This window comes from Megascapheus bottae, chromosome 7, assembly GCF_031878675.1.
Source record: "Megascapheus bottae isolate mThoBot1 chromosome 7, mThoBot2.hap1, whole genome shotgun sequence".
NCBI classification, from domain to species: domain Eukaryota; kingdom Metazoa; phylum Chordata; class Mammalia; order Rodentia; family Geomyidae; genus Megascapheus; species Megascapheus bottae.
This window is the reverse complement of record NC_143515.1, coordinates 31,685,068-31,711,982: the sequence shown is the minus strand read 5'-3', so window position 1 is coordinate 31,711,982 and position 26,915 is coordinate 31,685,068. Positions and strand designations below refer to the sequence as shown.

General features: G+C 46.3%; 1 protein-coding gene across 7 annotated transcripts in view; it reads right to left on the bottom strand.

The window, feature by feature from the left end:
• Positions 1–2,425: 2,425 nt before the first annotated feature.
• The window catches only part of Dctn1 (dynactin subunit 1), a 31,630-nt gene continuing 7,140 nt past the window's right edge, over positions 2,426–26,915 (bottom strand). Inside the window, exons 1-32 of one of the 7 annotated variants that reach the window (XM_090336647.1) lie at positions 21,509–21,805; positions 19,289–19,534; positions 18,644–18,722; positions 18,442–18,476; positions 17,772–17,795; positions 15,503–15,520; positions 14,119–14,139; positions 12,708–12,899; positions 12,186–12,383; positions 11,829–12,033; positions 11,674–11,752; positions 11,401–11,560; positions 11,190–11,294; positions 10,828–11,019; positions 10,608–10,724; positions 10,237–10,389; positions 9,100–9,260; positions 8,826–8,994; positions 8,487–8,555; positions 8,232–8,294; positions 7,972–8,121; positions 7,450–7,611; positions 7,236–7,367; positions 6,890–7,015; positions 6,562–6,704; positions 6,167–6,333; positions 4,857–4,871; positions 4,559–4,692; positions 4,255–4,447; positions 3,919–3,998; positions 3,350–3,439; positions 2,426–2,882 (exon numbers count right to left, since the gene is read on the bottom strand). In XM_090336647.1, the coding sequence (XP_090192773.1) occupies positions 2,745–2,882; positions 3,350–3,439; positions 3,919–3,998; positions 4,255–4,447; positions 4,559–4,692; positions 4,857–4,871; positions 6,167–6,333; positions 6,562–6,704; positions 6,890–7,015; positions 7,236–7,367; positions 7,450–7,611; positions 7,972–8,121; positions 8,232–8,294; positions 8,487–8,555; positions 8,826–8,994; positions 9,100–9,260; positions 10,237–10,389; positions 10,608–10,724; positions 10,828–11,019; positions 11,190–11,294; positions 11,401–11,560; positions 11,674–11,752; positions 11,829–12,033; positions 12,186–12,383; positions 12,708–12,899; positions 14,119–14,139; positions 15,503–15,520; positions 17,772–17,795; positions 18,442–18,476; positions 18,644–18,722; positions 19,289–19,534; positions 21,509–21,541 (3,849 nt within the window). In that variant the 5' untranslated portion in view covers positions 21,542–21,805 and the 3' untranslated portion in view covers positions 2,426–2,744. Of the gene's footprint in view, positions 2,883–3,349; positions 3,440–3,918; positions 3,999–4,254; positions 4,448–4,558; positions 4,693–4,856; positions 4,872–6,166; positions 6,334–6,561; positions 6,705–6,889; positions 7,016–7,235; positions 7,368–7,449; positions 7,612–7,971; positions 8,122–8,231; positions 8,295–8,486; positions 8,556–8,825; positions 8,995–9,099; positions 9,261–10,236; positions 10,390–10,607; positions 10,725–10,827; positions 11,020–11,189; positions 11,295–11,400; positions 11,561–11,673; positions 11,753–11,828; positions 12,034–12,185; positions 12,384–12,707; positions 12,900–14,118; positions 14,140–15,502; positions 15,521–17,771; positions 17,796–18,441; positions 18,477–18,643; positions 18,723–19,288; positions 19,535–21,508; positions 21,806–26,915 lie in introns of those variants that run through there. The other 6 variants (XM_090336648.1, XM_090336651.1, XM_090336649.1 and 3 more) reach the window with 6 other exon arrangements.

The following is a 26,915-nucleotide window of genomic DNA, read 5'->3' as shown; positions in this document are numbered from 1 at the left end:
CTAAAGAGGGGCTGGGAGCATAGCCTAGTGGTAAAGTGCTTGCCTTACATGCACAAAGCCCTGGGTTTGATTCTTTGGTACCACATACACAGAAAAAGCCAGAAGTGGTGCTGTGGCTCAAGTGACAGAGTGCTAGCCTTAAGCAAAAAGTGTCCAAGGACAGTGCTCAGGTCTGTAGTTCAAGCCCCAGGACTGGCAAAAAAAAAAAAAAAAAAGACTGGAAGAAAGAAGTTATATACCAAGTTAGAAGCAGCTGCAAAGAGTAGACAGATGTGAGAGATAGTAAAGAGAGGAATTAAAAATAGAGGTAGGTTGTGTGTGTATGTGTGTGTGTGTGTATGTGTGTGTGTGTGTGTCTTGGGACTTACAGTTATGGTTTGAGTATTATCTCTCAGTTTTTCTGTTCAAGGCTAATGCTTTACCACTTGAGCCACAGCTCTACTTCAGGCCCTTTGGTAGTGAGTTGGAAAGAAGTCTCATGGACTTTCCTGCCCCAGGCTAACTTTGAACTGTGATCCTCAGATCTCAGCCAACTGAGTACCTAGGACTACAGGTAAGAGCATGGAGCCTGCAAGGTAATTAAATTTCTGAGGTAGAAGAAAAGGGTCAAACATATTCAGTTTGGTGGTTTATGGCATCTAGGATACAGAGGAAATGATTCCAATTTTGGACATGCTAACTGAGACAAATCTTTGTGGGGCAATTAACTTTAGGGTTCGGGAGAAAAGTAGTTCAAGGGAAAAGAAACTGCTACCATGGGGGGAAAATGGATTTTAAAAATCCTGTTCTCTTCTCAAAACCTAGCATTGGTCCTTAGTGTCTTAACCCCCAATCAAGACAGACACTTGGGTAGAAAGGACAGCAACACAATCCAATCCCAAGGAAAAGGCAATGTGGCCTGAAATTTTCTCGGTACTAGAGAAGCTCAATTCAAAGAGAAGACAATCAAGTATAAAGATATAATTCTTAGCTGGGCATGGTGCCTCATGCCTGTAATCCTAGCCTCTCAGGAGGCTGAGAACTGAGGATTGAGGTTCAAAGCCAGCCTGGGCACTAATGACTGTGCCCTCTAGAAAATGGAAAGTGGGGCTGTGGCTCAGAGTAGGGCAGTAGCCTTCAGCTGAAGAGTTCTGGGACAGTGCCCAGGCCCAGAGTTCAAGTCCCATGACCTCCCACCCCTCAAAGAAGAGACAATTTTTGTCAACCAGTTCTACAGGACTGAAGCTCTAAAATTCCATGGCATTCTTCCCTGTAATATTACCAATTACATCTTACACATCTAGCATGTGTCAGTCATGTACTATCCTTGAAAGTACTCAAGAAAGCCCCTCAGATTACCTGCTTTTGAAACCCCAGCTAAGAAAGGCTATATCCACTGGCCTTCCCAGAGAGTGTTCTAATTGAGAATGTGCCTCCTGACCTCTCATCTTATTTCCTTCCTCTTGTCTTTCCCTGCCCCTCAAGAAAGACAGTACACAAGTAAAGAGTCTGGCCCAGCTAGACTGCTCCAAAGCACCTAGGGCCTCTATCTGTATTACAGACCTTTGGAAATGAGAGTTAAGATTTTTCCCCCCATGTGGACAATAATAATAAATATCTAGGAGCTAACCAACAAAATTAAACTGGGTTAAGTTCTAAAATACTGGGGTATTGCTCAGTGAATCTCAACTCTTGAGGTATTTTAACTGTGCTAGGTTAAGACCCAATTTTTTTTTTTTTTTTTTGCCTTTCCTGGGCTTGAGCTCAGGGCCTGAGCACTGTCCTTTAGACGTTCTCAAGGCTAGAGCTCTAGCACCAGAGCCTCAGCACCACTTTCGGGTTTTTTTCTATGTACATGGTACAGAGGAATCAAACCCAGGCCTTCATGCATGCTAGGCAAGCACTCTACCACAAGGCCAAACTCCCGGCCCCAAGACCCAATTTTTTAAAGTAGCAACTCAAATGATAGTAATTTACTGTGGGACTTGGAAGCAGTTTTTGTAACTTCCATCCTCTTACTGGTTTGATACTTTAGCTTCCCCTAGCTTAGTAAATTTTCCATCTGAAACCCCAGTTAATGGGGATGATCAGGACATCTGAAAATTGTCTGGGCTGCTGACCACAGGTGGTGATCACATCATTACTTCAGTTCCAGAAACTGAACTAGACTGCAGTGGATGATCTAGAGGCACAACAGGGCAAAGCAAGTGGCACAGCTATACCACTCCAGTGCTCTGCATTTCCTTAAGTATCTAGGTCTATATCTAGCCTTTTTGTCCCTGCTCACAGATATATATATAGAGAGAGAGGGGCACAGTATTAAACTGGTCACTACAGAGAGGGGGCCCTCAAATTTGATAGAGCTGAAGCCTCCTAACATCTCTTTTCTTCCACTTCTGCTCTGAACCAAATGTCTTAAGTTCCACTCTCAAGACCACACAGAAGGCACTGAAGCAAAAGTTGCTTTAATCAGGGGTGAAGTCCTCAATCAGGGGGACCTCACTCAACCTTTGGTGGTGGGGTCTCAGCCTACCCCCCACATGCCCTGAGGCCCCTCTGGAAAGAGGGAGCAGCTGAACAGCTAATTATGGAAGAGGCCTGGGATGAAAGTAGGGAAACCCATGTTAAGGGCAGGATTGGAGTGGGAAAAGCTTAGTCCACACGGTTCTACCTGGGGGTGGCTGAGGTGGTTGTGCATCGGGCAGAGCAGTACAGGGGGAGGGGGATTTGAGGGCTGAAACAGGCAGCAGGGAAGGGAGGAGTGCTTAAGAGATGAGGCGACTGTGAAGCTGGTGCAGCTGCTCCTGGGTCAGCACCAGTCGGTGTCGCTGTCCAAGGCCAGCCGCACAGGAAAAGGTCACTTTGCCCATGTAGACAGTGTCATCTTGCTGCTCTTCCTTGGCCTTGGGGTTAGAGAAAGAAATAGGATGCCAGATTAGGGGCTTATTTGAACATCTGGCCATTGGAGGATACCCTAAGTACTGAGACCAGGGGTAGCCCTTGGGATATTGAAACTTTTGAGGTCTGTGGCCATGATGACCACATTTTTTTCAAATTAGAATGGGGGGAGGGAAATGGGGTACACAGTCTGGCAAGGGAATTTTGAGTGCCCCCTGATATAAAAAGTCAGGAAATGTGCTCTTTATATTTTGCCAAAATATTAGAATCTGTAAAAACACTGAAACAATATGAATTACTTCCAAGTAGTAGTTTGACTTAACTGATCAAAAAAAAAAAACAAGACAAAACAAAAATAATTAGGGTAAATTCTTGCTGAATTTGAGTCTCGGGGGCCTCTTCAAATTCCTAGGAGTGGGAGGACTCACCTGCCCCCATACTACATTGTTCTCTGCCCTAAGTTCCCTCTTACCCTAAGGAAGGCAGAAGAAGGGAAGGTGGCAAAGTCAGAGGGGACTGTGGCTCCAGGGCGCTGAGTTACTGTCTCTTTAAGGACTTCATCCTGGAGAGGGCAAAACAAGGGTTCATTTAGGAGTTCCCCACAGTCTAGCACAAGACCTTCTTGGTTAACAGAAATGCTCATACCAGAAGGGCAAGGACTCAGTCCTCATTATGCTGCCGGTCTCACCTTCACCCTCATCACCACACCAACATCCCCCTTTACAGATCTGCATTCTTTAAAGCCCAATTCAGTTTTCTTTGTCTCTAGGGAGCCATGGCCATAAGTGGTTTAGAACACAGTTATTTTAGTTCCAAAAGAAGTTGTAGTCTAAGCCACAAACTCCAAAGCTCATGAATTCTGTTGATGAGAATTTATCTTGTTTGTACCAAGGTACAAGGCAAAATTCTGTTTTCCCACCTCCCCCCTGACATGCTGTCTAGCACAGAGCTGGCCCAAAGAACTTCAGAAGTGCCTAGTTCCAGCAATGAATGCTCTGAAGTGAGCTTTGTAGGGTGGGGAAGGGTAGAAACTGAACTGACCTTGAGTTTCTCAATGGTGTCACTCAGGGCCTTGAGCTGAGCCACTTGTTCCATGAGCTGAGCTGATGGGCTCTTGGCAGCTGTTGGGAGGGAAAGCTGGTAAGGCCCACTGAGGCCCAGACAGGCAGCTGAGTTGGATTAAGGGTGAGGAATGCAGATATCTGATACTTGCTCTCATGGAATAAGTACTAGTAAGAGAGTAGGTGAATTAAGAAAACAACTTGGAAGCTAAAGGACACTACTGGGAAAATCTTCTATGATACAAGGATGCCTAGGCAGAAGCTAAATCACTGGGGAGAGGGGAGATGTAGTATTCATCTGACTAAGTGAACATACCAGGGCTAGTGCGCGTGATATCTACTACATGAGTGTGTGTACTTAGTTGATTTAATGTCTCCAGAAGCTGGCTGGTCTTGCGATACAGGGCTCCAGCTGCTAGCTCATTGCCAGGGCCCTCGTGGGGTGGGAGGGAAAGTTTTGCAACATGCAGAGGGGGCAAAGCTGCCAAGGATGCCTTCATCTGGGATCCCTGTGGGGAGAAAAAGAGGCAGTATAAGAGGTCCTAGAAGGCCTCTGCCATCCTTCAACAGAGGCAGACTTGCTTCATCCTCTACCCTTGGCCTCCCTGTGGACTCCTCACCTTGAGGATGCTGTTCTCATGCTGGAGCTGAGAGATGTGCAGCCTCATAGCAGAGATCTGCTGAAGCAGCAGAGGCGAATCCTTTACCAGCCCTGGGCCTGGCAAGGAGCCTGGAGCCTGCCCAGGAACGCCCCCTGTGGATAGCATACCATATGTCCTCATGCAGAGTGAAGAAGGTAAAAAACTCAACTCCATCCTTGTTCTTCCCTTGTCCTTTCCTCCCACTTCCAATTCTGGTTATTCCCCCAACCCTGATTTCCACCAGCCCTACTAAGCCCCAGTCAGAGTAAGTCACTACCTCGCTGCTGTTCTTCTGTGCTCAGGATAGCCCATGGGGAAGCAGGAAAAGAAGAGAGAGGAATTACATGATTTGGGCCTAGGTGGGCATAACACAGGGATCCTGGACAGAGGAAAACTCTTTTTCTGATGACCCTGTTTCTGTACCTCCTTTAGCATAGGAACAGAAGTATATAAAAAGAGAGGAAAGGGGCCAGGCGCAGTAGCTCACGCCTATAATCCTAACTACTCAGGAGGCTGGGACTGAGGATCAGGGTTCAAAACTAGCCCAGGCACAAAAGGACCTGAGACTCTTATCTCTAATTAACCTCTTATTTCATTAAACACTGTAAGATGGTTATTCTGAACACCTTCTCCAACATTAAACTTTCTATACCACAGGAGTCTTGTAACACAAGATACTTGATCACTTTCCAAAATCAAAAGGCATTAGTGATCAGGACTTAGACGAGAACAGACCTTCAGATGGGTTATCTAACAAAACATAGGAGCATCAGGAGAAAGATGAGAACTAAGATGAAACTGGACACTTTCTTAGTTTGTTTGCCAGTCATGGGGCTTGAACTCAAGGCCTGAGCACTAACCGTGGGCTTCTCTCAAGGCTAGAGTTCTACCACTTGAGCCACAGCACCACTTACAGCTTTTTCTATGTATGTGGTACCTCAGAATCGAACCCAGGTCTTCATGCATGCTAGGCAAGCACTCTACCACTAGGCCAAACTGCTGGCCCCAGAAATTGGACACTTTATTATTCAGGAAAGTGGGAAACTGAGCCTGAAAAGCAGAAAAGGAGCCTGGACCATACTAAGTAATTAGGTAGTCAGAATACAAGCCACAAGCAAACTGGAGAACTATGCAATAGAAGAAATAATCACATCATAGAATGAAGCCAGGTCAACTCAGTAGGGAAATGCAGTTCCAAGAGAGGCACAATAAAAAATAGGCATCAGGCAGAGACGGATGCCCTGGGGGAGTTGACCCAGGCTACTTCATGCTGACAATGCTCTGGACACAGGGTTGAAATAGGAAGACCCAGAAGGGCGAATTAGCAGAATTCATTTGATGTTATTATGCTGATCTTCACTAACAAATTCGGTAATGCCCTACTTGTCCAGAAGGTCTCTACAAATATCATTTGTGAAAGTGAAAACACATATATCATTGGTGAAAGTAGACAGAGTGCAACTTGGAAAATATTCCTGGCTGGATATCCACAGAGGGCATCGGAAGTCAAAACCAAGGCCAAGGTCAGAGGGGAGAAGAGTTAGTTTCTTCTGAGCCAGTGATATATATCTATCACATTGCACTCACCACCAGCAATGCCAGAGACCAAGGTAGCAATGCCTGAGGGAGGGGGGCCCCGGAGCCCCTCGATTGTGCGCTTGGACTGGCTGTTTAGCCGAAGCTTTAGCTCTGCTTTCTCTGCTTCTAGTTGGTCGATGTCGGCCTGGAGTGCATCCATGGTCTCCTCAAACTCTCTGTGAAATAGAACCTAGGCTTAGGCAGGGCCTTTTTCCATTGCCATACCTGACCTTTCAGTCCTAACAGGTCATTGTACCCCTTCCTCTCCATGCTAGTGAAGAACCAGGGCAGGGTTAGTGAGATCAGGAGAATCATACTACAAGGGGAAAGAGAATGCTTAAGAACAGAGGGCTCCAACAGGAGTGAGGATTAGAGAAAGCAGTGCTCCAGGGAAGGTGCCTGACTTCTCTTTCTTCCGCAGCAGTGCCTGGGTCTCCTCCAGCCGAGTCTGGACTTTCTCAATGCGTTCATCTGCATCCTTGGCAGCGCTGTCCAGTTTCTTCTCTAGGAGGCTCAGCCGCACATTGGCCTCACTTAGCTCCTCTCCCTAGATAAGGTAGATAGCTTCCAGTACCCTGGCATCTTCCCCATGACCCCATAACCTGCAAAGTTCCCACATGACTCCCTGGTCACAGGCTCCACTTCTCCCCTCAACCCTCAAGCCATGTCTGTTCCAACCTGACTGCCCTATGCCCATCGTATTTTGATTCTGCACAACCCACCTATCCTTACCTTAATCTTAAGTGACTTCTTCAATTCTTTAATGACTGTCTCTCGATCTTCAAGCTTCAAACCTAGGCCTTCAGCATCTGTGATCTCTGCACGAAGGGCTGCAGCCCGAAGTTCAACAGGAGGGGGCTAAGGAATAGGGTTGGTCAGAGGGAAGAGGTAGAGAGAAGACATCAGATCATCAATGTACTCCTTTCAGAGTATCCAGTCAGAGAAAACCTTCTGTTTTCTAAGCAGGATGTTGCCCCAGGCATCTTCTTCTTACATCGCTGCCCTCCCACCACTAGCAACAATCTACAAGTCCTGCCTCTCCCAGCCTCCAGATCCTTCCAACCAAGTGTCCACCCACCTTGCTGGGGGGCCGCTCTGCATCATATTCCCCTTCCTGCATGGCTGTGGCCAGCTTATTCATAGTGCTGATGAGGATGTTGCATGACTGGCGCAAACACTCATAGGGGCTACTGGAAGGGCTCCCATAGATCTGCAGGAGACAAGGACAGAAGTGAAAGTCCTGAACTTGCTATTTACCTCCCATCCCCTCCTGCTCAGCCATCCAATCCAACCTGCTCGCTTGCTTTGAAAGCCAGTTCTTCCAGTGCAGCCACGGGGAGCCCCTCATTCTCTGCCAGTGGGGCAATGAGTTGGGCAGCAGCAGCCGCCACCTCTTGCAATACAGCCACCACCCATGTAAGGTGTTTTCTGCAGTCTAGAAGTGTGTCAGATACCTATGGAAAAGGTTAGTGTGAAGAGCCCACCCTCAGTCCAGCATCACAGTTTCTAGCCACTCCAAAACTATTCTTGTCCCTTGACCAGATCCAGATACTGGTGGGGGGGGATGATATATATCTATATCTATACCTATAAATGGTATAGATATAGTTAATAGATATAGACAGTTGCTGCTGTTTTGTTTCATTTTGCTTTGTTTTTCAGTAGCGGGGTTTGAATCCAGGGCTTCATGTGGGCTCATAGGTAGGCACTATACTACTTGCGCCAAGCCTCCAGCCTTAGATCCAGATCCTAATGTGGTAGCCCTCTCCTGGTTCTCCTCAGCTTCTTTCCCTTCTACACCTGGAGATCTAAACCTGTGGTCCAAAGGCCAGAGCAGCTGGGATCCCAGGAGCATCTGTCCCAGGCATTCGCCTTCGGATCTTCTTGCAGAACTGACGGATGTCACTACATGATGTTTCCAGGTCCCGGAGTAGAAGAGCAATATCTGTAGCCTCTTGCCCACCCTACATAGGAAATAAGAAATGAATGAGAAAACCAAGTAAACATTAGGGCTGGGAGTGAGGTGAGAAACAGAAAAGAAGAGATACTTGCACAGATTCAAAAATACCCTCACCTGTAAAAAGGCACGCAGCCGCCCAACTTCCACACTCATGCAGTCCAGGGCACTCTGTGTGAACTGTGGGGACAGAAACATATGGTCTCAACCTCCAATAGAAGCCTTTCTGCTCCCAGCATCACCTCTACTAACCTCCACATGTAGGACCTTCCACAGTCTTACATGAAATCCCTCTGGGGCCTAATCTCATGATCTGAAATCCTTTATTCTGACCCCTACAGTAGGATCAACCACTGATTGAAGACACTTCACCTTAATGTGGTCAGCCAGCTGCATGGTACAATCCTCCAGTTGTTCAGCAAGATGGATGCTGTACAGATGCTGAGGAGGGATGATAAAGAAACAGAAAGCCTTTAGTCTGTGGAAGGACAGGAGGAGTCTTTCCCAAACTATAATTTGAGTCCTGCTAACACTGGGTCTCAAGAATATCCGAAACTTCCAAGGAATTGCATCACAAGGCAAGCTCACATCAGAGTAAATTGGGCCAAAAGCAGCCAATCTAAGACATGCAATCTTGAATACACGGACAATAAGTTCCCTTAGGCAAAGCTCCCCTCCCGCCTACCCCATGCATGAATTCTTGCCCCAGACCTGGTAGTACTTGATAGCCTTGGTGAGAGGTTCCACATTGACAGTCTCATCCAGCTGATCCTTGTGTAGCAGCTCAATGAGGAAATCTAAGGAGCGCTCATGGGCACTCATCTCAGGGTAGAGGCTTCCCACCTTCTTATACACATCCACATTGCACTGAGAGAGGGCACTAGGGACCAGAGAAGGGCTCTGTGAAGCCAAGGTCTTCCAAGCAAACTCAGTTTCAGATAATCCTGAACCCATGGCCCTGGCCTGGAGGTCAGGAATCACTTACTGCTCATAACGATGTAGTGTGGCCTGCAGCAGACTCAGTGAATATACCAGCCCAGCAGCAAAGCTAAGCTGCTCTCCTGCAGCTCCCCGTAGCCCAGGTCTCTCTGAACAGTTCTCACTTAGTTCAAACTTCTCTTGGGCCTGCTTCCGAATCAGTTCTGCCTGTGGGAAGAAGACCAGAGATCTGAGCAAAGGATGGAGAACAGAGACTCAGGAATTCAGGAGATAGCTTAACAACTATGTGAGGTATACAGATGTGAGAGAAAGAAGGTCGATGGGCATCAAATCTCACTAGGGAAAAGCTCTCAGCTTAAATATTATTCTTCATTCAAATGCTACCTTATTGATTATTGATTTCAGACTCTCCCACAAATAATTATGGCTACTTAAATACTTTAAATATGGCATGGTATTTACAATCTATGTGCAGCATCCTGCATATTGTAAATCATTTCTAGATTACTTGTAATACTTAATGTAACATAAACGTTACATAAATAATTGTTATACTGATTGTTTAGGGAATGACAAGAAATCTGTACATATTCAGTATAGGTACAATTTTTTCCACAAATTTTAAGACAAACAACTTAATTTTAGTTTGTATAAACAAGTAAGTATAAAAATATGCTAGGCTCTGGTGGCTCGTGCCTATGAATCCTAGCTACTTAGGAGACTGAGATCTGAGGATCATAGTTCAAAGCCAGCCCTGGCAGGAAGGTCTGAGACTCTTATCTCCAACTAATCACCACAGAAACCAGGTACTGTGGCTCAAAGAGGTAGAGTGCTAGCCTTGAAACCAAAGAAGCTCAGGGACAGCACCCAGGACCTGAGTTTAAGCTCCAGAACCAGCCAAAAGAAGAAGAAAACAAAACAAAACAAAACAAAAAAAACTACTGTGCTAAGCACTGTCCTGCTTCAGGAGTGAGTGGAAAAGAAGAGGTTTCTTTTCTTACCAAGCTTCTTGAATCTAATGCAGAATCTATAAATATGGAAGCTCTATATTTTCATCTGTAACTCAATATGTACTTCCACTACCTCATAAATTCTTTGTAGGCAGAAATGGTGATGACTACATTCACTTGGCATCTTATGGCTCAGACAAGTCCAACAGATTTGTATTGCACCTGTGACATACCTTGCAAATAAGACGAGGCATGAGCAGCAGCACCAGGACACAGTCATGGTCCCCTCCTGGCCGAAGGAAGCTGTCAGGCATGAAGGCTGTCAGCAGGGACATGTGCCGGTTGGCCTGGGCCACTTCCATCTGTCTTAACTCCATCTCAATAGCCTATAAGGTACAAAGGGAAGAAAGGAGGGAAATAATTCCTAGAACTACCATATCTTACTTCACCAAATCCCTTACCTTAGGACAAGCCCAGGACTGTATTTGTCCACACTACCACACAAAGAACCTCTTTCCTCTCAGGAGTCTGAAGCTCAGAAACCCACCTATGTTAAGACCACAGGCACACCCATCCTAGCCTTTAGGCCACCCACTTTTCTGACCTTAGCATGAGCCTTAGTCTCAGCAAACTTGATTTTGAAGTCAAAAGTCTCTGGGGGTGGCTGTTGCTGTCTCTCTACAGATGCTTCCTGCTGGTTTGTCAGTTCCCGATTGACATCCTGGGAATAGACAGTGAGGCAAAGATGCATCATGAAGCACACCTAGGAAGATCACAAACACAGAGAAAGGGCAAGGGCAGCAGCAAGGGCAAGAGGGAGGTACCTGTAAGTGGGCAGTCAGCTGGCGGTATTTCTTGATGGTTTGCTGGTAATCTGCAACTGTCTCCTGAGCTGCCTCCACACGTTTCTGGGCCTCCCGCACACGAGCACCTGCCATGTCCAGCTGCTCTCGCAACTCCAGTTCTGTCTCACGTGCATTTTCCTGCAGCTCATCATTCATCTCATTCATTGCTTCCTGGATACCACAAAGTAATTGGGGAAAGCAAAGGAGGGTCAAGATAGGGAGCAGGGCCCAGATGAGTCATCTTACGAGTAAAGGGTCATGTGTCATATGTCAAGCTCTCTCAGCAGGTCTCTTCTAAATACATTCCAAAATGATCAGAAGTCAGTTTGCTCTTCTCTTACCAAGTCACCCACAGTCTCTCTTAACTCCCGCACTTTCTCTTCCAGGTTCAGGTTCCGGTCAGTCAGCGTCTCCACCATCTCCTCAGCACCCAGAGCAGCATCCACCTGTGTAACAGAGAGGACATGGAAAGAAGTGCAGCTGCAAGGTATCTAGAGAAAAAGGAAGTGGCAACAGAAGACTCAGATATGGGGAGAGCTAGAATTCCCAAACCTGTTCCTTGAGCTCATCAATGGTGCTCTCTGCCTGGCTCAGCTCTTCCTGAAGGCGTTCTCTCTGTTGTCTTACAACTTCCAGCTCTTGGTTCTTTTTTTCCATGAGTTTCTGGAGCTTCACGTGTTCCTGCTTCTCCGAGGAAGAAAGATCACGCATTCTATGGGGAAGAAAGAAGGCAGTGTCACTGGTCAGTCACAGGTCAATGGAAGCTCTAACGCATCTGGAGACAGCAGAATGAGCATAAAAGCCAAGCCATGAGGAGAAGCCTACCTCACCAGGGCATCCTTCAGGCGAGCATTCTGCTCCTCAAGCTGCTTGAGCTGGTAACTGGATGCAGCCCCATCTGAACCTGATGAAGACAATTAACACATTCAGGTTGGTCTCACCTCATCACCACTTCGCCCCTGCAGCTCCGTGCACCTTACCCTTTTCCTCAATTTCAGCCTTGAGGATCTCCAAATCTGTGGTGAGCTCGTCCACACGTTCCTTCAATGCCTCCACCTCCTGCTGCAGAGACTCTGCCCTCTCTTCAGCCATCTCCTTGTCTAGAGTGGCCATCTCGATAGCATCAGCTGTGTCTGCCATCTCTTCCATGTATCTCTCCTTTGCCTCCAGAGCCTCTTTGGCTTCCTGATAAAGGGATTTGGTGGATGAGGCAGGAGCAGAGAGGCCCACACTGCCTTTATTCACAGGGTGCCGCAGGCTCCAGCCTAGTTTCCTGTTCACCTCCTCAGAGCCCTCAGTATGCCCAGGCATTCCCTTCTATCCATCCTGAATCTCACCTTCCTTGCTTCCTTGAGACGGCGCTGCAGGTCTGCCTGCTGCTCTTGCATTTTGCTCTTCCATTCCTGCACCTGCTCCAGCTGGATCTTGTGCTTCTCCAGCTCTTTTAGCTTTGCCTTGTCTTCTGCCCGTTTCAGTCGCAGAGTCTCCAGTTTCTCCTCCAGGTCCCGCACCTGAGCCCTTAGCCCTTCCTCCTCCTGCCAAGGAGAAGCCCCAGTGTCTAGGCACAGCCCATCCCTCTCCCCCAACACAACTGAGCTGGAGCAGAGATGACAAATATGCATATAAACATTTCTGGCCCCAGCATGAAAACCAAGTATCTGAACAAACAAATATCTGAAAAGGGTCAAACAAGAAGGAAAAGGTAGCTTGGCCAGTAGCAAGATATCCATACGCTATAGCCACACTTTTTCTAATCAAGTTCTAGGTCTTCCCCTGCCCCAGAAAATTTCCAACACCCAGCCAGGAGTGACTGGCCCCTTGGTGTCTTAATTCTCCTTTAATTCAACCCCAGTTCTTACCTTGGAGGGAGAAGGAAGTGGGGGTGCTGTTCCAGGAGAGGTGAGGGCTGGTGTGGGGATGATGGGTGCTGCCAGTGGAGTCTGAGCTGGGGTGCTGGGCTCACTGCTGCTCAGTTCACCTGCTGATGCTGAACCAGAGGGCCCCAAGGAGCTACTGGCTCCAGGCACTCCAGAACTGGCTGGGCGAGTGGGCTATTCAAGACAGAGGAAGGGTAATTCAGAAAGAGAGAAGAGGATGGTGGGGATGAAAGGAAGAGGGACAGTGTAAGAAGATGGCAAGGAAAGGAGTCAGTAAAGAAAGAGCAGAAAGGATGTGAAAGCACAATGAGAACAGAAGCAGTGGATGGAAGAGAGAAAATGACACGTCAAAAAGTCAAAAAGCAACAGTGGAAAGGACAGGGGGCGGAGGGAGGGAGGAAAGGATGGAAAAAGATATAAGATTAGAAGGTCTCTCCCTTGGCAATGAACACCACATTCCTCCTAGCTCTGATGTTACCCTTCAGAGCAGAATCTCTTACTCCTCAGAACTCCCTTCTGTGACCCATTTGTGATCAGCTATTTCTTAACACTCCCAGTCCCATCCTTGCTCTGGGTCGGTGCCCAACTCCCCAAGGGAAACAAAGTGCTTCAATGTCATTCCCAGAGAAAAACGAACAGATCAGAGCTTGTTCTTGATTTTCATGTTCCCAGAAAAGGATGGGCTGAAAGTGAGAATGCTGGGCTCCCCAGCTCTGGCAGCCCATCTCTACTCTGGAAGTCATGCTGAATCACTCTCCCACGATCTATGTCAGGGAATCCCACAGGTAAAGGGCCAAGGTGAAAGTTGGAGCCCTAGACTCTCTCCTAAAGCAAGGAATGTACAGCTAACCCACTGTGTATATTCCCTCAAGACAAAGCCTATAATAAGTAATACTATTCAGGCTCCTAGGGGACTGGGAGAAAGGAAGTAAGAGCCAAGCAGCTGCTCTGAAGCCCCAAGCCTTGGGGCAGTCAGGCCTGCCAATCCTCTGAGTTCTCCTGACACTGAGGAATGACATGCTACCCACAAATACTCCTACCCAAAAGCTTTCACAGACGCACTCCTCTCCTTACTCTCACATTGTACACTACCAAGTTCTTTACCTCAAAACTGGTCAAAAATTACCTTCTTCAAGGAAGCGTGTGTGGCTAGCCATAATCTCTCTCACTTCTCTTTTGTATTCAATCTACTAGCTCAGCTATCTTCCTGATCGTTAGAAGCCATTTTCCTAGAAAGAGCTTATCAACCAACTCCAAGCTCCTTTCTCCCTCAAAGGGAATCCATAATGTACTATGACCAACTTTTACATTCCACTACACATGCCCACATACATGCACATGCCAAAATGTGTGTACACTCAGCAGTGGCTTGCTCAGGCCTGTTTGTTCTCACCTTGGGCCGCCGAGTGGTGGTCTGGACAACAGGAGCCAGAGGAGAAGTAGTCAGGAAAGAAAGAATAATGGCAGAAAGATAGACAGCAAAAGTACAGCAATGAGAGCAGAAGTAGTACTGGGAACAGGCTGCAGTTAGCCTCCCTCAGCCCCCATCCCATCCCCCCTCCACTGAATCATGTGCTCTTACTCTAGGACCTCAGAACTCTTGTTCCCTTGGTTCCTGCCACTTATGCCCAACCCCTGCAGGCTTTACCCTTTCAGATACTCTAGAAATCCCCGAAGTCCTGTCTCCTAGACTAAGCCACAAGAGACCAAATGCAGCAGCTGGCAAGGTCTCCAGAGATCAATCCTTCTGTGAACAACCTCTCTCACTCCAGCCCTGAGGCCCCACCCAGATACCACTCCCAATGGCTTTCCTAGTTCAGCCTCTCTCTCCAAGTGCCAGACTCCATAGAATACTCCCTAGGAACAACCCCCACCATGGCAAGATAGATATAACCCCCAAAATGTGACATCAGATCCCTAAGCAAAACATTATTTCCCTCCCTTCTTTTCCTCCTACCACACTAAATCCCACAGGAATCCCCATCCCTAAGACAGAGGACTCAGGTGTCAGGATCATAAATATTGCATTAGTAAAAGCCCAGAGCTCAGCAAAATAACCCACCCAGCTGAAAGGAGGTAGGGGTAGGCAGTAACACAGAAAAACTATTGTCCTAAACCAAATTTAAAAATCCTCTGGATTACTGCAATGTAGTAAATAGGCAATTAGCTCCAACTCCCTAAGAATGTTCTTGCTGCCCAGTATCTCATCACTCTGGCAAAGACAAATCATGGCTTAGGTCTGTTTCCAGGAAATACTGAGCCCAAGAAGATAACCTCCATACCTGCACAATACTAAGTAAGCTGCAGTCAAAGACTATTTTAGGATCTCCATGCAACCTTGGTTTAAAAAAAAAAATCCCTGAAAACCCTGGGGGAGGGGAAATGCTCGGACAACAACCAAGAGTCATTCTAGCAAAGGTTGAGTGAGGCAGGTAGGCCTGTTATAGGCACTGAGATGCCTGGGCCAGCTTCTTCAGGGTCTATCACAGGAAACCTCCCCAAGTCTGTTCGCTGTAAAGATTGCCTAAAGCCTATGCTTGTGAGGCCATAGGTACAAGGCCTGGAACACAGACTCAGAGTCCAAAGCTAGCAAGGTAGGGAGCATAAACTCAGATGTGGGGCACAGTAGTGACACACACCTGTCCTGGTCCCTCTACCCCTACCTCTTCCCCCAACCAGGTAGAATGAAGTCAATCAACCCCCCACCCCCACCCCAGCAGCCAGCTGCCACCATTGCCTTGGCAACCTGGCAGCAAGACCAGAACAAGCAAGAGTACCTTTCGGGCTGTCGGTGCCTGTCTCATCATTGCAGAAAACCACAGAAAGCAAGGAGAGGAAAGAGGAGGGAGAAAGGAGGATAGACAAACACAGGGAGGAAAGACGGACAAGGGAAGGAGGGAAAGAGACCGAACAGAGGGAAAGGCGGCGGAGACAGCAGATTAGTGCATCAAATCCCAACAATACAGTTTCAGCTTCCAGGCCAGCTGCTTCCCAGCCTGCAAACTGCTGCTAGGACACAGAGGCCCCCCCGCAGGTACGCAGCAGGACAGCCAGGCTCCTCCGGCAAGCACCAGATCAGTGCCCGGCCCAGTTCACCAGCTTAAGCTGATGGCAGCCTCAGTGGCCGCAGCACCAGTTCCATCTGACGTCATGCACCCACCCTCCTCTGCTCCACAGGGGTGGAGCCACTGTTCCACAGTCACCTAGCAACCACCCAGGGCTTTAGTGGCTCCTCCTACTCCTCATGACTGGACAAAGTCCTGTGCAAATCCCGCCTTTCTTCTTCCTGTAAAGGTCAGGTTCTTGTTCCGCCTGCCCTCCTGAGAGCTTGCTCCACAAAGACAGGTCCAGGAGCCAGCCGGGAAATGGCATCTTATGGAACGAGGGCATCAATGAGCAGAAACACAGGTCTTCCGGCTCCATCAGTCTCTCTTATAAATGTACTCTGCTTTCCTGACAATCCCATCGAGTCAACTTCTGGCAATACCCTTGTCTCTCATCAGATACACAAAACCAGAGCATAGCCCTCCCTCCCCACAACACCCAACTTTAGCTCTGAAGAGCACAGACAGCAATCAATGAACCCTGGGAACAATCTGTCAGGAAAGCAGTTCTAATGAGTGTTGGGCTCCTCTGGCTATAGACAGGTTAAAGTCTGACTCTTAAAGGGCTTTCCAAAAAGGACTCAGTATTTTTTCAGGGACTTTTATGTTCTCTTCTGCCCTCCCTCAAAGCATTTCTTTTTGCTCCAGATGTAGCTCCTACTTCCACATGGAAAGAAAAGGAATCCTGACTAAGTGATCTGTTTCAAGAAACCCACTGACACAGGTGACTTGGGGGTTAGTATGGGGAAGATATTTTCTACCCTGAGCAAAGAAGGTGCTGAACCCAACTCAGGTAGTTTAGGCTAGGCTTTGCCTTATTTCCCCATGGTTTGGCTTAGGCCTCTGACAAGGTTAAGTCAGGCTGTAGCCAGAACTCCTCCATTGATCTCAGACAGCAGCTTCATGGTCTTCTCTGTCCAGGGGCCTGAAGTGAGATGAGAGCTCCATCCAGAAGACAAAACCAAGGGAAGCCAAGTTTCTATTTTCCTAAAAGGGGTCCAGCATCCTTCAGATCATTATTTTCCTTATATCCCCATTCTCATCTGGAGCTGGGACTCAGGATCCAAGTTCCAGCATGTGATCTTTACCAGGTCAAGACACCAAATAAAGAACTCATTTCCCACCATTAGTCAAAGGGAGATTCCCCCCTCTCCCTGGAGATTGGCTCAACCCAGCAGCATTCCATGCAACATAAGGAAGACCTGAGAGAGGCCGACAAGCAAGGAAATCACATTGTACATATGATAGAGTACATACACACACAGACAGGCATACGCGTCAAAGACAAATAGGGCAGGGGCCCAAGGCAAGGGCTGGAGAGAGGAGCAGTCATGGCAGTAATTTAAGTTTTAAAAATCTATATGGAAGGGAGAGGGATAGCATATTTTAGCCACTGCAAGAAGTGAGAGGTGGGCCTCAACCTAATACAGGAGGCAGAGAAAGAGCAATGGCACAGAATGGGGTGCGAATTTGTGGCAGTCTTGACTCAGTGGCTTTCCAACTATTCTTCCTGTGTTCAGTTCCACAGCCTCTTGCCTGACTGCACAGCTATTTCACTTAGGACTTTTCCTAGTCACATTCCTTCAATCTATCTTCCTATTATCCCCAACCTTGACTGAGACCCACTGTAAGGCAGTAAATGTTCTATTTTGTTGTTGCTATGCACAGTTACATCTAACTAGGAGTCTGGAGCAGGGAGAAATCATCCCTAATGAATGTTACTTTGGCCTAACCACTGAACCTGATGTTCTTCCCCGCCCCGCCCACCTTCACAGGAATTCTAGAAGCAAAGCTGCCATTTCCTCTGGCCATCCCAGCCCCAAGGTTACACATACACATGCATGCAGCAGCCCAACAGCATGCAGCAGCCCAAAGGCATGCAGGACAACAGGGGTAGAGGGCTCCTCGCCCCCACCCACCCAAGCACAAACAGTAAACACACCACCTTCTTAGGCTTCAGTCCCCGCTGCATTAGGAGTAGGAAAGAACAAAGTTAAAAGGACAGACATGACAACATGCTACTTAGCCAGACATCTTGGGCATAGGCGTCAATACCAACACAGACGTATACAGAAAATAGGTGAAGGGAATTCAGTTAAAGGTCAAGTTCTGGGGATGAGTCCCTCAAGAATAAGCTTCTACAATGTCCACACCCTGGCCCAAGGAAGCTGAAGACCCACCTCACAACACTGCATGGTGACACAGGTAGTTAGGAAATACCCTCTGTATATACAGGCAGAATAGCAGGGGATAGGGCTCCTTCCACCCACCATTTGTGAACAGAGCATCCCCTTCTATCTTCTACCTTACCAAAGCCTCAAACCTTTTTAGGTCTTGGTATTGTTGGGTACCAGAAGGTAGGAAGTTGACTATACTACTTTCTATCACCCCCAGCTCAATCCCATTTGATTCTACGCTGTGAAGCCGAACAGTTTTCCCCTACTACTACTATTCTAACCCTAACAGATCAACTCATACCCAGAAAGCTTCCTTCTCAGGGAGGTTAGGGAAACTGATGTAGTTCAGACTCACGTATAGCTTCCACCTGCTTAGCACTGATCTCCCTCCCTCCATCTATCTACAATATTCCCTACCATTCCCAAACCACTCACCAGTTTGCTAGCCTTTGCAGCTGTATCAGCTCCCTCTGCAGAAAACAAACAAAGTGTACATTTGCAAAAGGGCTAGAGACAAGACACATTATAGTAGGGTAAAGGGCTATAACAAGGGCCTATGGTGGTGACGGAAGAACTTCATTATCCACTATGGTCCCTCATTATGGGGAGAAGAGCAGCTTAAGTGGATAGCGATTACCTCTTTTGAGGACCTTCGAGGCAGAAGAATCAGGTGTCTCTGGAGAAGTAGTATCTGCTCCATCTTCAAATACCTGGATCTGAATCCACAGAATATATCAATATAGCCAGTTCAAAAAATTCTATATGGGGCCAGGAGTTTGGCCTAGTAGTAAAGTGCTTGCCTAGCATACACAAAGACCTGGGTTCAACTCCTTGATATCACACACATAGAAAAAGCTGGTAGTGGTGCTGTGGCTCAAATGGTAGAACTCTAGCCTTGAGAAAGCCCAAGGGCAGTGCTCAGACCCAGAGTTCAAGCCCCCAGACTAAAGAAGAAAAGAGAGGTAGAGGAGGGGGGAGGGGAGGGAAGGGGAAAGGAAGGGAGGGGAGGGGAGGGGAGGGGAGGGGAGGGGAGAGGGGAGGGGAGGAGCTATATAAGTCCTACCATACTCCCCAAGCAAGTTGGTATACAGGGCAACTTCCCTAGGATGGTCCTCCAATCTTCCCTCCCCACTACCTCCATTCGCCTAACCAGAAGCATATGTCCCACAGAGGAAAAGGAAATACAACCTATCAGTTGCACATGCAATATATATTTACATACAATCACACATGCATGTATGCACATACCCACCCCACCCACACACAAGCAAAGGATAAATACCTGGGACTGGCGCACAAAGATGCCATGCCCTTCATCACAAGTGAAATACTTCCTGCCTTGGACAGTTCCATCATTCTTGCCTTTTGCTTCATCCAGAATAACGCCTACCCATTTGCCAGTGGCAAAGAGTGTGGCTCCAACATAAGCCACAGTTCCTCTGTGGCCCTTTCCAATCACCTCCACACGGGATCCTACCCGCAGAGGCCGGGCACTTGCCTCTGAACTCATTCTGCTGCCACTGGGTGTCTGAAAGAAAGACATACATAAGCATACACAATTAGAGGCCTAGGTCAAGGATGGCATCTTAACGCATAAGAAATGCCTCAGCCAGGATCCTGGGCTGAAAAAAATGATCAGTCATTCCTTGAACAGCATCCTGAGAAGGAAAACCTACAAATTCCTCTTTGAACAATGTCAGTGATATGTCTTCCTTAGCCTTCTCCAAACTCCTCGGGAATATGCTAGGATCTTTAAGAGTTAATGTTTAAATTTTATAACAAATTGAAATTCATTGATACATCTGTGAATGTTATCATATGGCTGCTTTCTCAGGAGCACTGCACCCCAAAAGAGGAATTAAGCAGAAGCAAATAACTCAGTCTAGATTAGGCTCTCTTAAAAGCCTGATCTTAGGGGCCGGGAGATTGGCCTAGTGGTAGAGTGCTTGCCTAGCATGCACGAAGACCCAGGTTCGATTCCTCGGTACCACATACATAGAAAAAAAAGCTGGAAGTGGCGCTGAGGCTCAAGTGGTAGAGCTCTAGCCTTGGGAAAGTCCAAGGACAATGCTCATGCCCTGAGTTCAAGCCCAGGACTGGCAAAAAAAAGCCTAAGCTTAGAAGACAGGTGATTTAGAAGGCAGCCCTAGAGAATTTCATTTCCTTCTCCACTGTCAACTGTTTTCCTTGGGATTCAAGCGGTTCTCTCACTTTTTCCTTGTTGATTTTTGTTTTTCTGTTGATATAGGGTCTGCTACATAGCCAAGGCTGGACTTGAATTCATGATCCTCCTGAGTCCTGGCACTACAGATGTACACCACCATTCCAAACTAAACCTCTTCCTTTCACAGATATATAATTGTGCCTCCTTAAAGACCCTCAAGTTACTACCACATCTTTACAATTTGAGTCCCATCCACATACCCATCATGATACTCTTGATGTTACATTACTGCCCATTCAATCAGGCAATTCCCTTCTTCCTGGCCTCTGTCCTGTTCTGCCTACTTTCTACCCTTCAAGCTATGTTGCCATAAAAAGTAAATAATGGTAACTCAGATTTGTATCTCACATTGTTCTCAGACTCTGCCCAATGGTTCAAATGAATATCTTATCACTCCATAAATGGACCAAACAAAGGAATAAACTAAGACACTTTCTTGGGATAGTCTCAGCTTTTGGTGTATTTGTAATGATAGGACACAATGTGAAATTAGGTCCCAAATCAGCCAATGATTTAAGAAAATCACACCTAAACTATTTTTAACAATAACAGCTCCATGAACCAGAGAGCCTTGCTGCAAACAGATAAATGGAGCAAGAAAAAGTGACAACAAGGTCCTAATGACTCCACAGGGCTCTATTCTGGTACCCCCAAGTTGGCATCAGAAAAGAGGCTGACAGAAGCAAAGAAGAGACAGTATAGTTCCAAACCTGTCACTCCTTAGCTCCCTTTCCCATATAGCTCACCCAGGAAGGTAAGAACATAGCTTCCAGGGAATCCAAGAGCACAAATCATACCCAGGATATGAGGGCACATCTCATGCACCTAACAATAAAGAAAATTGCCAGTAACATCAAGGTTAGACCTCTAAGATGCTCCCTGACTTTCCAAAGAGCCTCTACAACCCAGGTAGACCCAACAGTGGTACGGACTCTATTTCAGACAGAAGAGAGGACAAATGGCAAACAACAAAGCAGCTCTACAGAAGTCTTCTGATCATCTGCCCCATTCTGAATCCCTGAATAGTTTGGACCCCCCCCCCACTAGCCTGCAGGCCAATTGAAGTCAAAAGACAGGCCTTGACAATCCCAATTTAGGGTGCAACTCTAGGAAAGAAAATCTGTCCAGACTGCCAGGGCTTTGGAGCAGTCCTTAGTCTATGAGTGTCCCCAGCTCAATCCCAGCCTACCTCCCCAGCCCCCACAGCAATGATGTCCACAGGCACCCAGGCCTTCACCAGCAGTTTTCCCAGAGCCATCCCAAATTAGGGCCACTTACCCGACTGTATACGTGCCTCTTGCTCTGGGCCATGTTGCTCACCTGGCTTCTACCCCCTCCCCCAGCCGGCCAAAGACAGAGAGAAAAGGCAGAAACCTAGGCAGGAGGGTCAGGGCGCTGGGCCCTCATGGGCTGACACAGGAGGCGTCAGGCACAGCCCTCCCCAGTCCATGGGCCTCACTAGGTGGGATACCCTACCCGGGTAGGGGTGGGGGCAATGATGGGAGCTGTGAAGCAAGTCCCCTCTGCTGCCGGAGGATTCCTGAACCAGAGATACAGAATCCTGCTAGCCAGCTGATGAGTCTCACTCTGCGCTAGTGCTGCTCCAGACTTGTCAGGAACCGTGCTACCCTCTGGGTCCTAGTGCCCCCCATCTTCACCTGGGCCAGACAAGAGGAACAAGGACCAAGGGACAAGTCCACCCACAGACCCTCCCTCAGGACTCATCTCTACAGTATACTCTCTAGAACTGGAAACACGGTCCTGACATTTCATCCTAGCCTGTATTCCTTCACCATTACTGTACCCCTCTCCTCTCTAGGGTATGAATGAGGCCTCAGCAGGCCCACAAGTATCAAGTGACACTTCAAAACCATCCACTGCCTAAGGAGAGGCACAGAATTAAGAGGGACAAAAGGTGAAGAAATGCAACAGTGGTACTCACTAGATATTGTGTTGAATATGAACCATACAACTGGTGGGTGGGGACAGGAGGGAAAACTGCGAGAGTGCTAGGGGTGACCTTGTCCAGAAGAAATGTACTCTTTACCTGATTTATGTAACTGTAACTCCTCTGTACCTCACCTTTATAATAACAATAACAAAATTAAAACAAAAAAATCTACCATCTAGGCCTTCACCCAAACAAAATAAGGGTCTCTCACCCCACATTCTAGTGCTCTTCTCACTCCCCTCACTCTTTAATCTTTAAGCCAGTCCAGACTTACAATCTAGGTTTCACTCTCAAACCAAACCAGATAAGCAGCAAAGGAAGGGTAAGTGGCACTGTGGCTCAAAAATGGTAGAGCACAAGCTCAGGGACAGTGGTCAGGCTCTGAGTTAAAACCCTACAACTGACACACACACACAGACACCCAAAAAAAGAAAAGAAGCAAAGAAGCATTACAGAACACAACATTGCCCCAACCCCCACAAATGTTTGCAAAGGTTATCACAGTCACCTCTCCCCATTTTGATCAGGCTCTGAACTCCAAGAGCAGTAGGTTATATTAAGGGCAGTGTAGAGGACCCCAGTTTGCTCTTACAACCTAAAGCCCAGGACATCTCAGGCCCTTCTAACATTACCAGTTCTGAGGCTAGACTCTCATGCAGCTTTTCACCACATGAGCTGTGGTTTTTGCTGGTGAATTTGAGATAGAAACCTCTCAAATTTGTCTGCATGTGGGATTTCAAATTCCCATGCTCAGGATTCAACCCTGAGTGGCTAGGATTACAGGCATGAGCCACTTACAGCTGGCAAGCCCCTTCTATTCTTGGCTTTGCCTCCTAATATCCTAGATCTACTGAGGATTTTTTTTTTTTTTACATTTCTGTTTTTCACCAAAAAAAAAAACCTTACTAATCATATATTACCTTTATAATGAAAAAGAGTTTAATTTAATGAGATGATAGGTATGATGTATTCTAGTGAGAAGTACCAGGGCCAAGCAACAACACATCCCATTCATTTAACAATGGGCTAGAAACCAAAAGACCAGGGCCCTTATCCCTTAAGTAGCCAGCAAAACTATCATGATGTCTATCCTATGCTCCTCTAGCTATAAGTCCCCTGGACCTAGGAATACTTGTCTTCCTTCACTGGAAAAACAGTGACTTCTCCCAACTCCATCTTCTTTCTAAGGTACGCCAGATAGCCAAGAGTAAAAAGAAAGCCTACAGAAGCAAATATGGCCCCCAAACAACTTCTGCTTGTTCAATCCTACCCAGAACCTTTAGGAAACCATCTCTCTTCTCCTTTACAAAATCTCCATTAGGCCCAACCCTTTCTTATTCACCATTACACAGATGGGCAGAGTAATCAAATCCATACAACTTGGACCTCACCTGTTAAGAGGGATTCTAGTCTATAATAGTTAAGAACTGGTGGCTCAGACCTATAATTCTAGCTGAGGACCCTAAGCCAACATAAACAGAAAAGCACCAAGAACCCTGAAATCAAGTCCTGGTACCAACATACACATATACACACATACACACACATACATACAAACATCCACACGCGCATGCACATACACACATACACACACACACAGTGCCAGTTCTAGACTTAAACTGCTATCCTGGCTTTGCCACTAGGTAGCACATAAATTTGGTCTATTTACTTAACATATTGTGCCTTAATTTCTGTATCTGTAATCAAATAATATACCTCAGGTGATGTGATGAGGGGAAACATTATAGATAAAAATTTTTAAATGACAGTATCTGTGTTTTAGGAAGTATTTAGTAAAAGCTAAGAAAAATGCTGTCATCACCATATTGGGGCATTACAGTAAACTCACAGGGGTAGGGCAGGCAAACTGCAACTAAGGACTTAAACTTCTCTGAAGTTACACAAGAGTGAAAACCAGAACCAGAACCAAAACCTGACCCAGGGCCACAGTGCTTTCTATTACCCCACACTGTTCCCATCCATATCTATTTCCAAGACCATGCTTTTTCTCTAGACCACACTGCCTTCAAAAACTCAAAAGAGCTCAGATCTACAACTTACCAGGAACACACATATTTACTTCTTGGGAAGTGTTCATTATCCTAACAATGAGAATAATACCTGCCATGTCTATAATGATAGACTCAAAAAAGATAAAACATGTAAGAATAACTTGAGGAAAAAATATATAAAGGTATGGCAGGAAATGACTCATACCTGTGATCTCAACTACTCAGTAGCCAAAGAGCAGAAGAATCATGGTTCAAAGATAGTTTGTAAAAGCTAGTAAGACCCCATTTTCAATCAGTAAGTCAGAGGCATTTTCAATCAGTAAGTCAGAGGTAGTGGTGTTCACTTCTGATTCTAGCTACATAGGATCCTAAGAAAGAGGATCTCATGGTCTGAAACCAGCCTAAGCAAACAACGCTACCTGAAAAATAAAGAAGGTATGGCTCACATGGTAGAGCCTTTGTCTAGCAAGTATGGGGCCCTTAGTTCAAATCCTAGGACCACTCAAAAAAAAAAAGAAAAGAAAAGAAAAGTGCCCAAACTGTAAAGGTCCAAAGAATTATTACCTGAAAAGAAACTAGAAGGTAGGGAGTATAGCCTAGTGGTAGAGCACTTGCCTAGAACGCATGAAGCCTTGGGCTCCCGTTCCTCAGTACCACATACACAGAAAAGCTGGAAGTGGTGCTGTGACTCAAGTGGTAGAGGCCAAGCCTTAAGAGAGCTCCAGGACAGTGCCCAGGCCCTGAGATCAAGTCCTAGGACTGGTAAAAATAAATAAAAATAAAAATAAAAGAGACTAGATGGTATATAAATCTTAAAATAAAGTCATTTCATACAGTGCATTATAAGAATTGTAGACAGGCTGAGAATGTGGCTTAGTGATAGAGTGCTTTCCTGGCATGCATGAAGGCCTTGGGTTCGATTCCTCAGTAGCACATAAACAGAAAAGGCTGGAAGTGGTGTTGTGGTTCAAGTGATAGGATGTTAGCCTTGAGCAAAAGAAGCTCAGGGACAACACCCAGTCCCTGAGTTCAAGCCCCAGGACTGGAAAAAAAAAAATACTCACTGTAAGTTGCAAATACAATATGAGGACAGACATACTCTGCTTGGAATGAAAGACTGGCTTAGGTATGATGAATAATTATAGATGGGTTCCTCTATTAAACTACAAGCTTTCTAAAACAAACCCCAATTGTCTTTACTATCTAATTACCTTTAATTATAGAATCAAGTATTTATTTATTGAATAAATAAACACTGAGATGCACTAGAAGGGTGAATATGGATAGGTAGGAGTTTAACATCAGGCAGGCAGATGGACTTAATACAATAATAGGAAGCTAGTCTCCTTCCTGAGCAGTAAAGTAGCAAAGTAAACTATTTTAGGAAGATCTGACTGGAAGCACATGCACTAACAAGTTGAAGCAAGAGCCATTTGGTGAAGACAAGTATGGCAAGGAGGTTGTTGCAATAATGAACATGGAGGGTCTAAACCAGGATCATTAGAGAGAAGAAAGGAGACAATTCAGAGATAGCACCAAAGAAAACTCAAGAAGGCCCTATCCTACCTAGATCAGACATGAGAAAGAGCAGGACTGCATAGGCTTCAGATATGAACCTAGATTCAGCTTTGGTTCTCTTGTTTCCTTATATGACTCAAAAAAATTTTAACACTCCAAGCCCTACTAACCTCATCTGCAGAAAGGAAAAAGTAATGCTACCACACAGGGATGTTGTAAAGAATAAGTAAGACTTTGGACTAGGAATGTGGCTTAAGTGCTTGCCTGGCATGACTGAAGCCCTGGGTTGGATTCCTCAGTGTCACATAAAGCCAGAAGTGGTGCTGTGGCTCAAGTGGTAAGAGCGCTAGCCTTGAGCAACTCAGGGATAGTGCCCAGGCCCTGAGTTCAGTACCCAGGAGTGGCAAAAAAAATAATAATAATAATAAGGAGGAAGAGGAGGACTTAAAGCACTGGCACAATTTCTGGAATAAACTACATGCTCAAAAAATTGTAATTTATAGCCTGTAATCCTAGCTACTCGGGAGGCTGAGATCTGAAGATCAAGGTTCAAAGCCAGCAGGAGCATAAAAGGACCTGGGACCCTTGCCTCCAATTAACTTCTAGAAAACGGGATGTGGGGCTTAGCTCAAGGGTAGGGCAGTAGCCTTGAGCTGAAGAGCTCAGGGACAATGCCCAGGCCTAGTTCAAGCCCCATGACCCACAAAAATAAATAAATAAATAAATAAAAATTTAAAAATTGTAATTTTGTCATCACTACTGAAAAGGTACATCATTAATGACTTATAAACAGTAGAAATGCAAATGTTACAAACATAAATGAATAGATGAATGAGTGCATATATTTTAAAATATAATTTTATTTTTATTAAGGTGCTGTACAAAGGAGTTACCACTTCATAAGTGATGATTTATGACAGTTACTCCTTCCTTTGCTCTCCCCCAGCTGAGTACATACATTACTAAGTAAACTATAGAATTTATAAAGCACAAGTAATGTAAAAATGATGATCAAAACAATGACAGAAGAGAGGAAATGAGGGGCCAGGAGTCTGGCCTAGTGGTAGAGTGCTTGCCTAGCACATACAGAGAAAAAAGCCGGAAGTGGTGCTGAGGCTGAAGTGGTAGAGCTCTAGCCTTGAGAAAATCCAAGGACAGTGCTCAGGCCCTGAGCTCAAGGCCAGGACTGGCAAAAAGAAAAAGA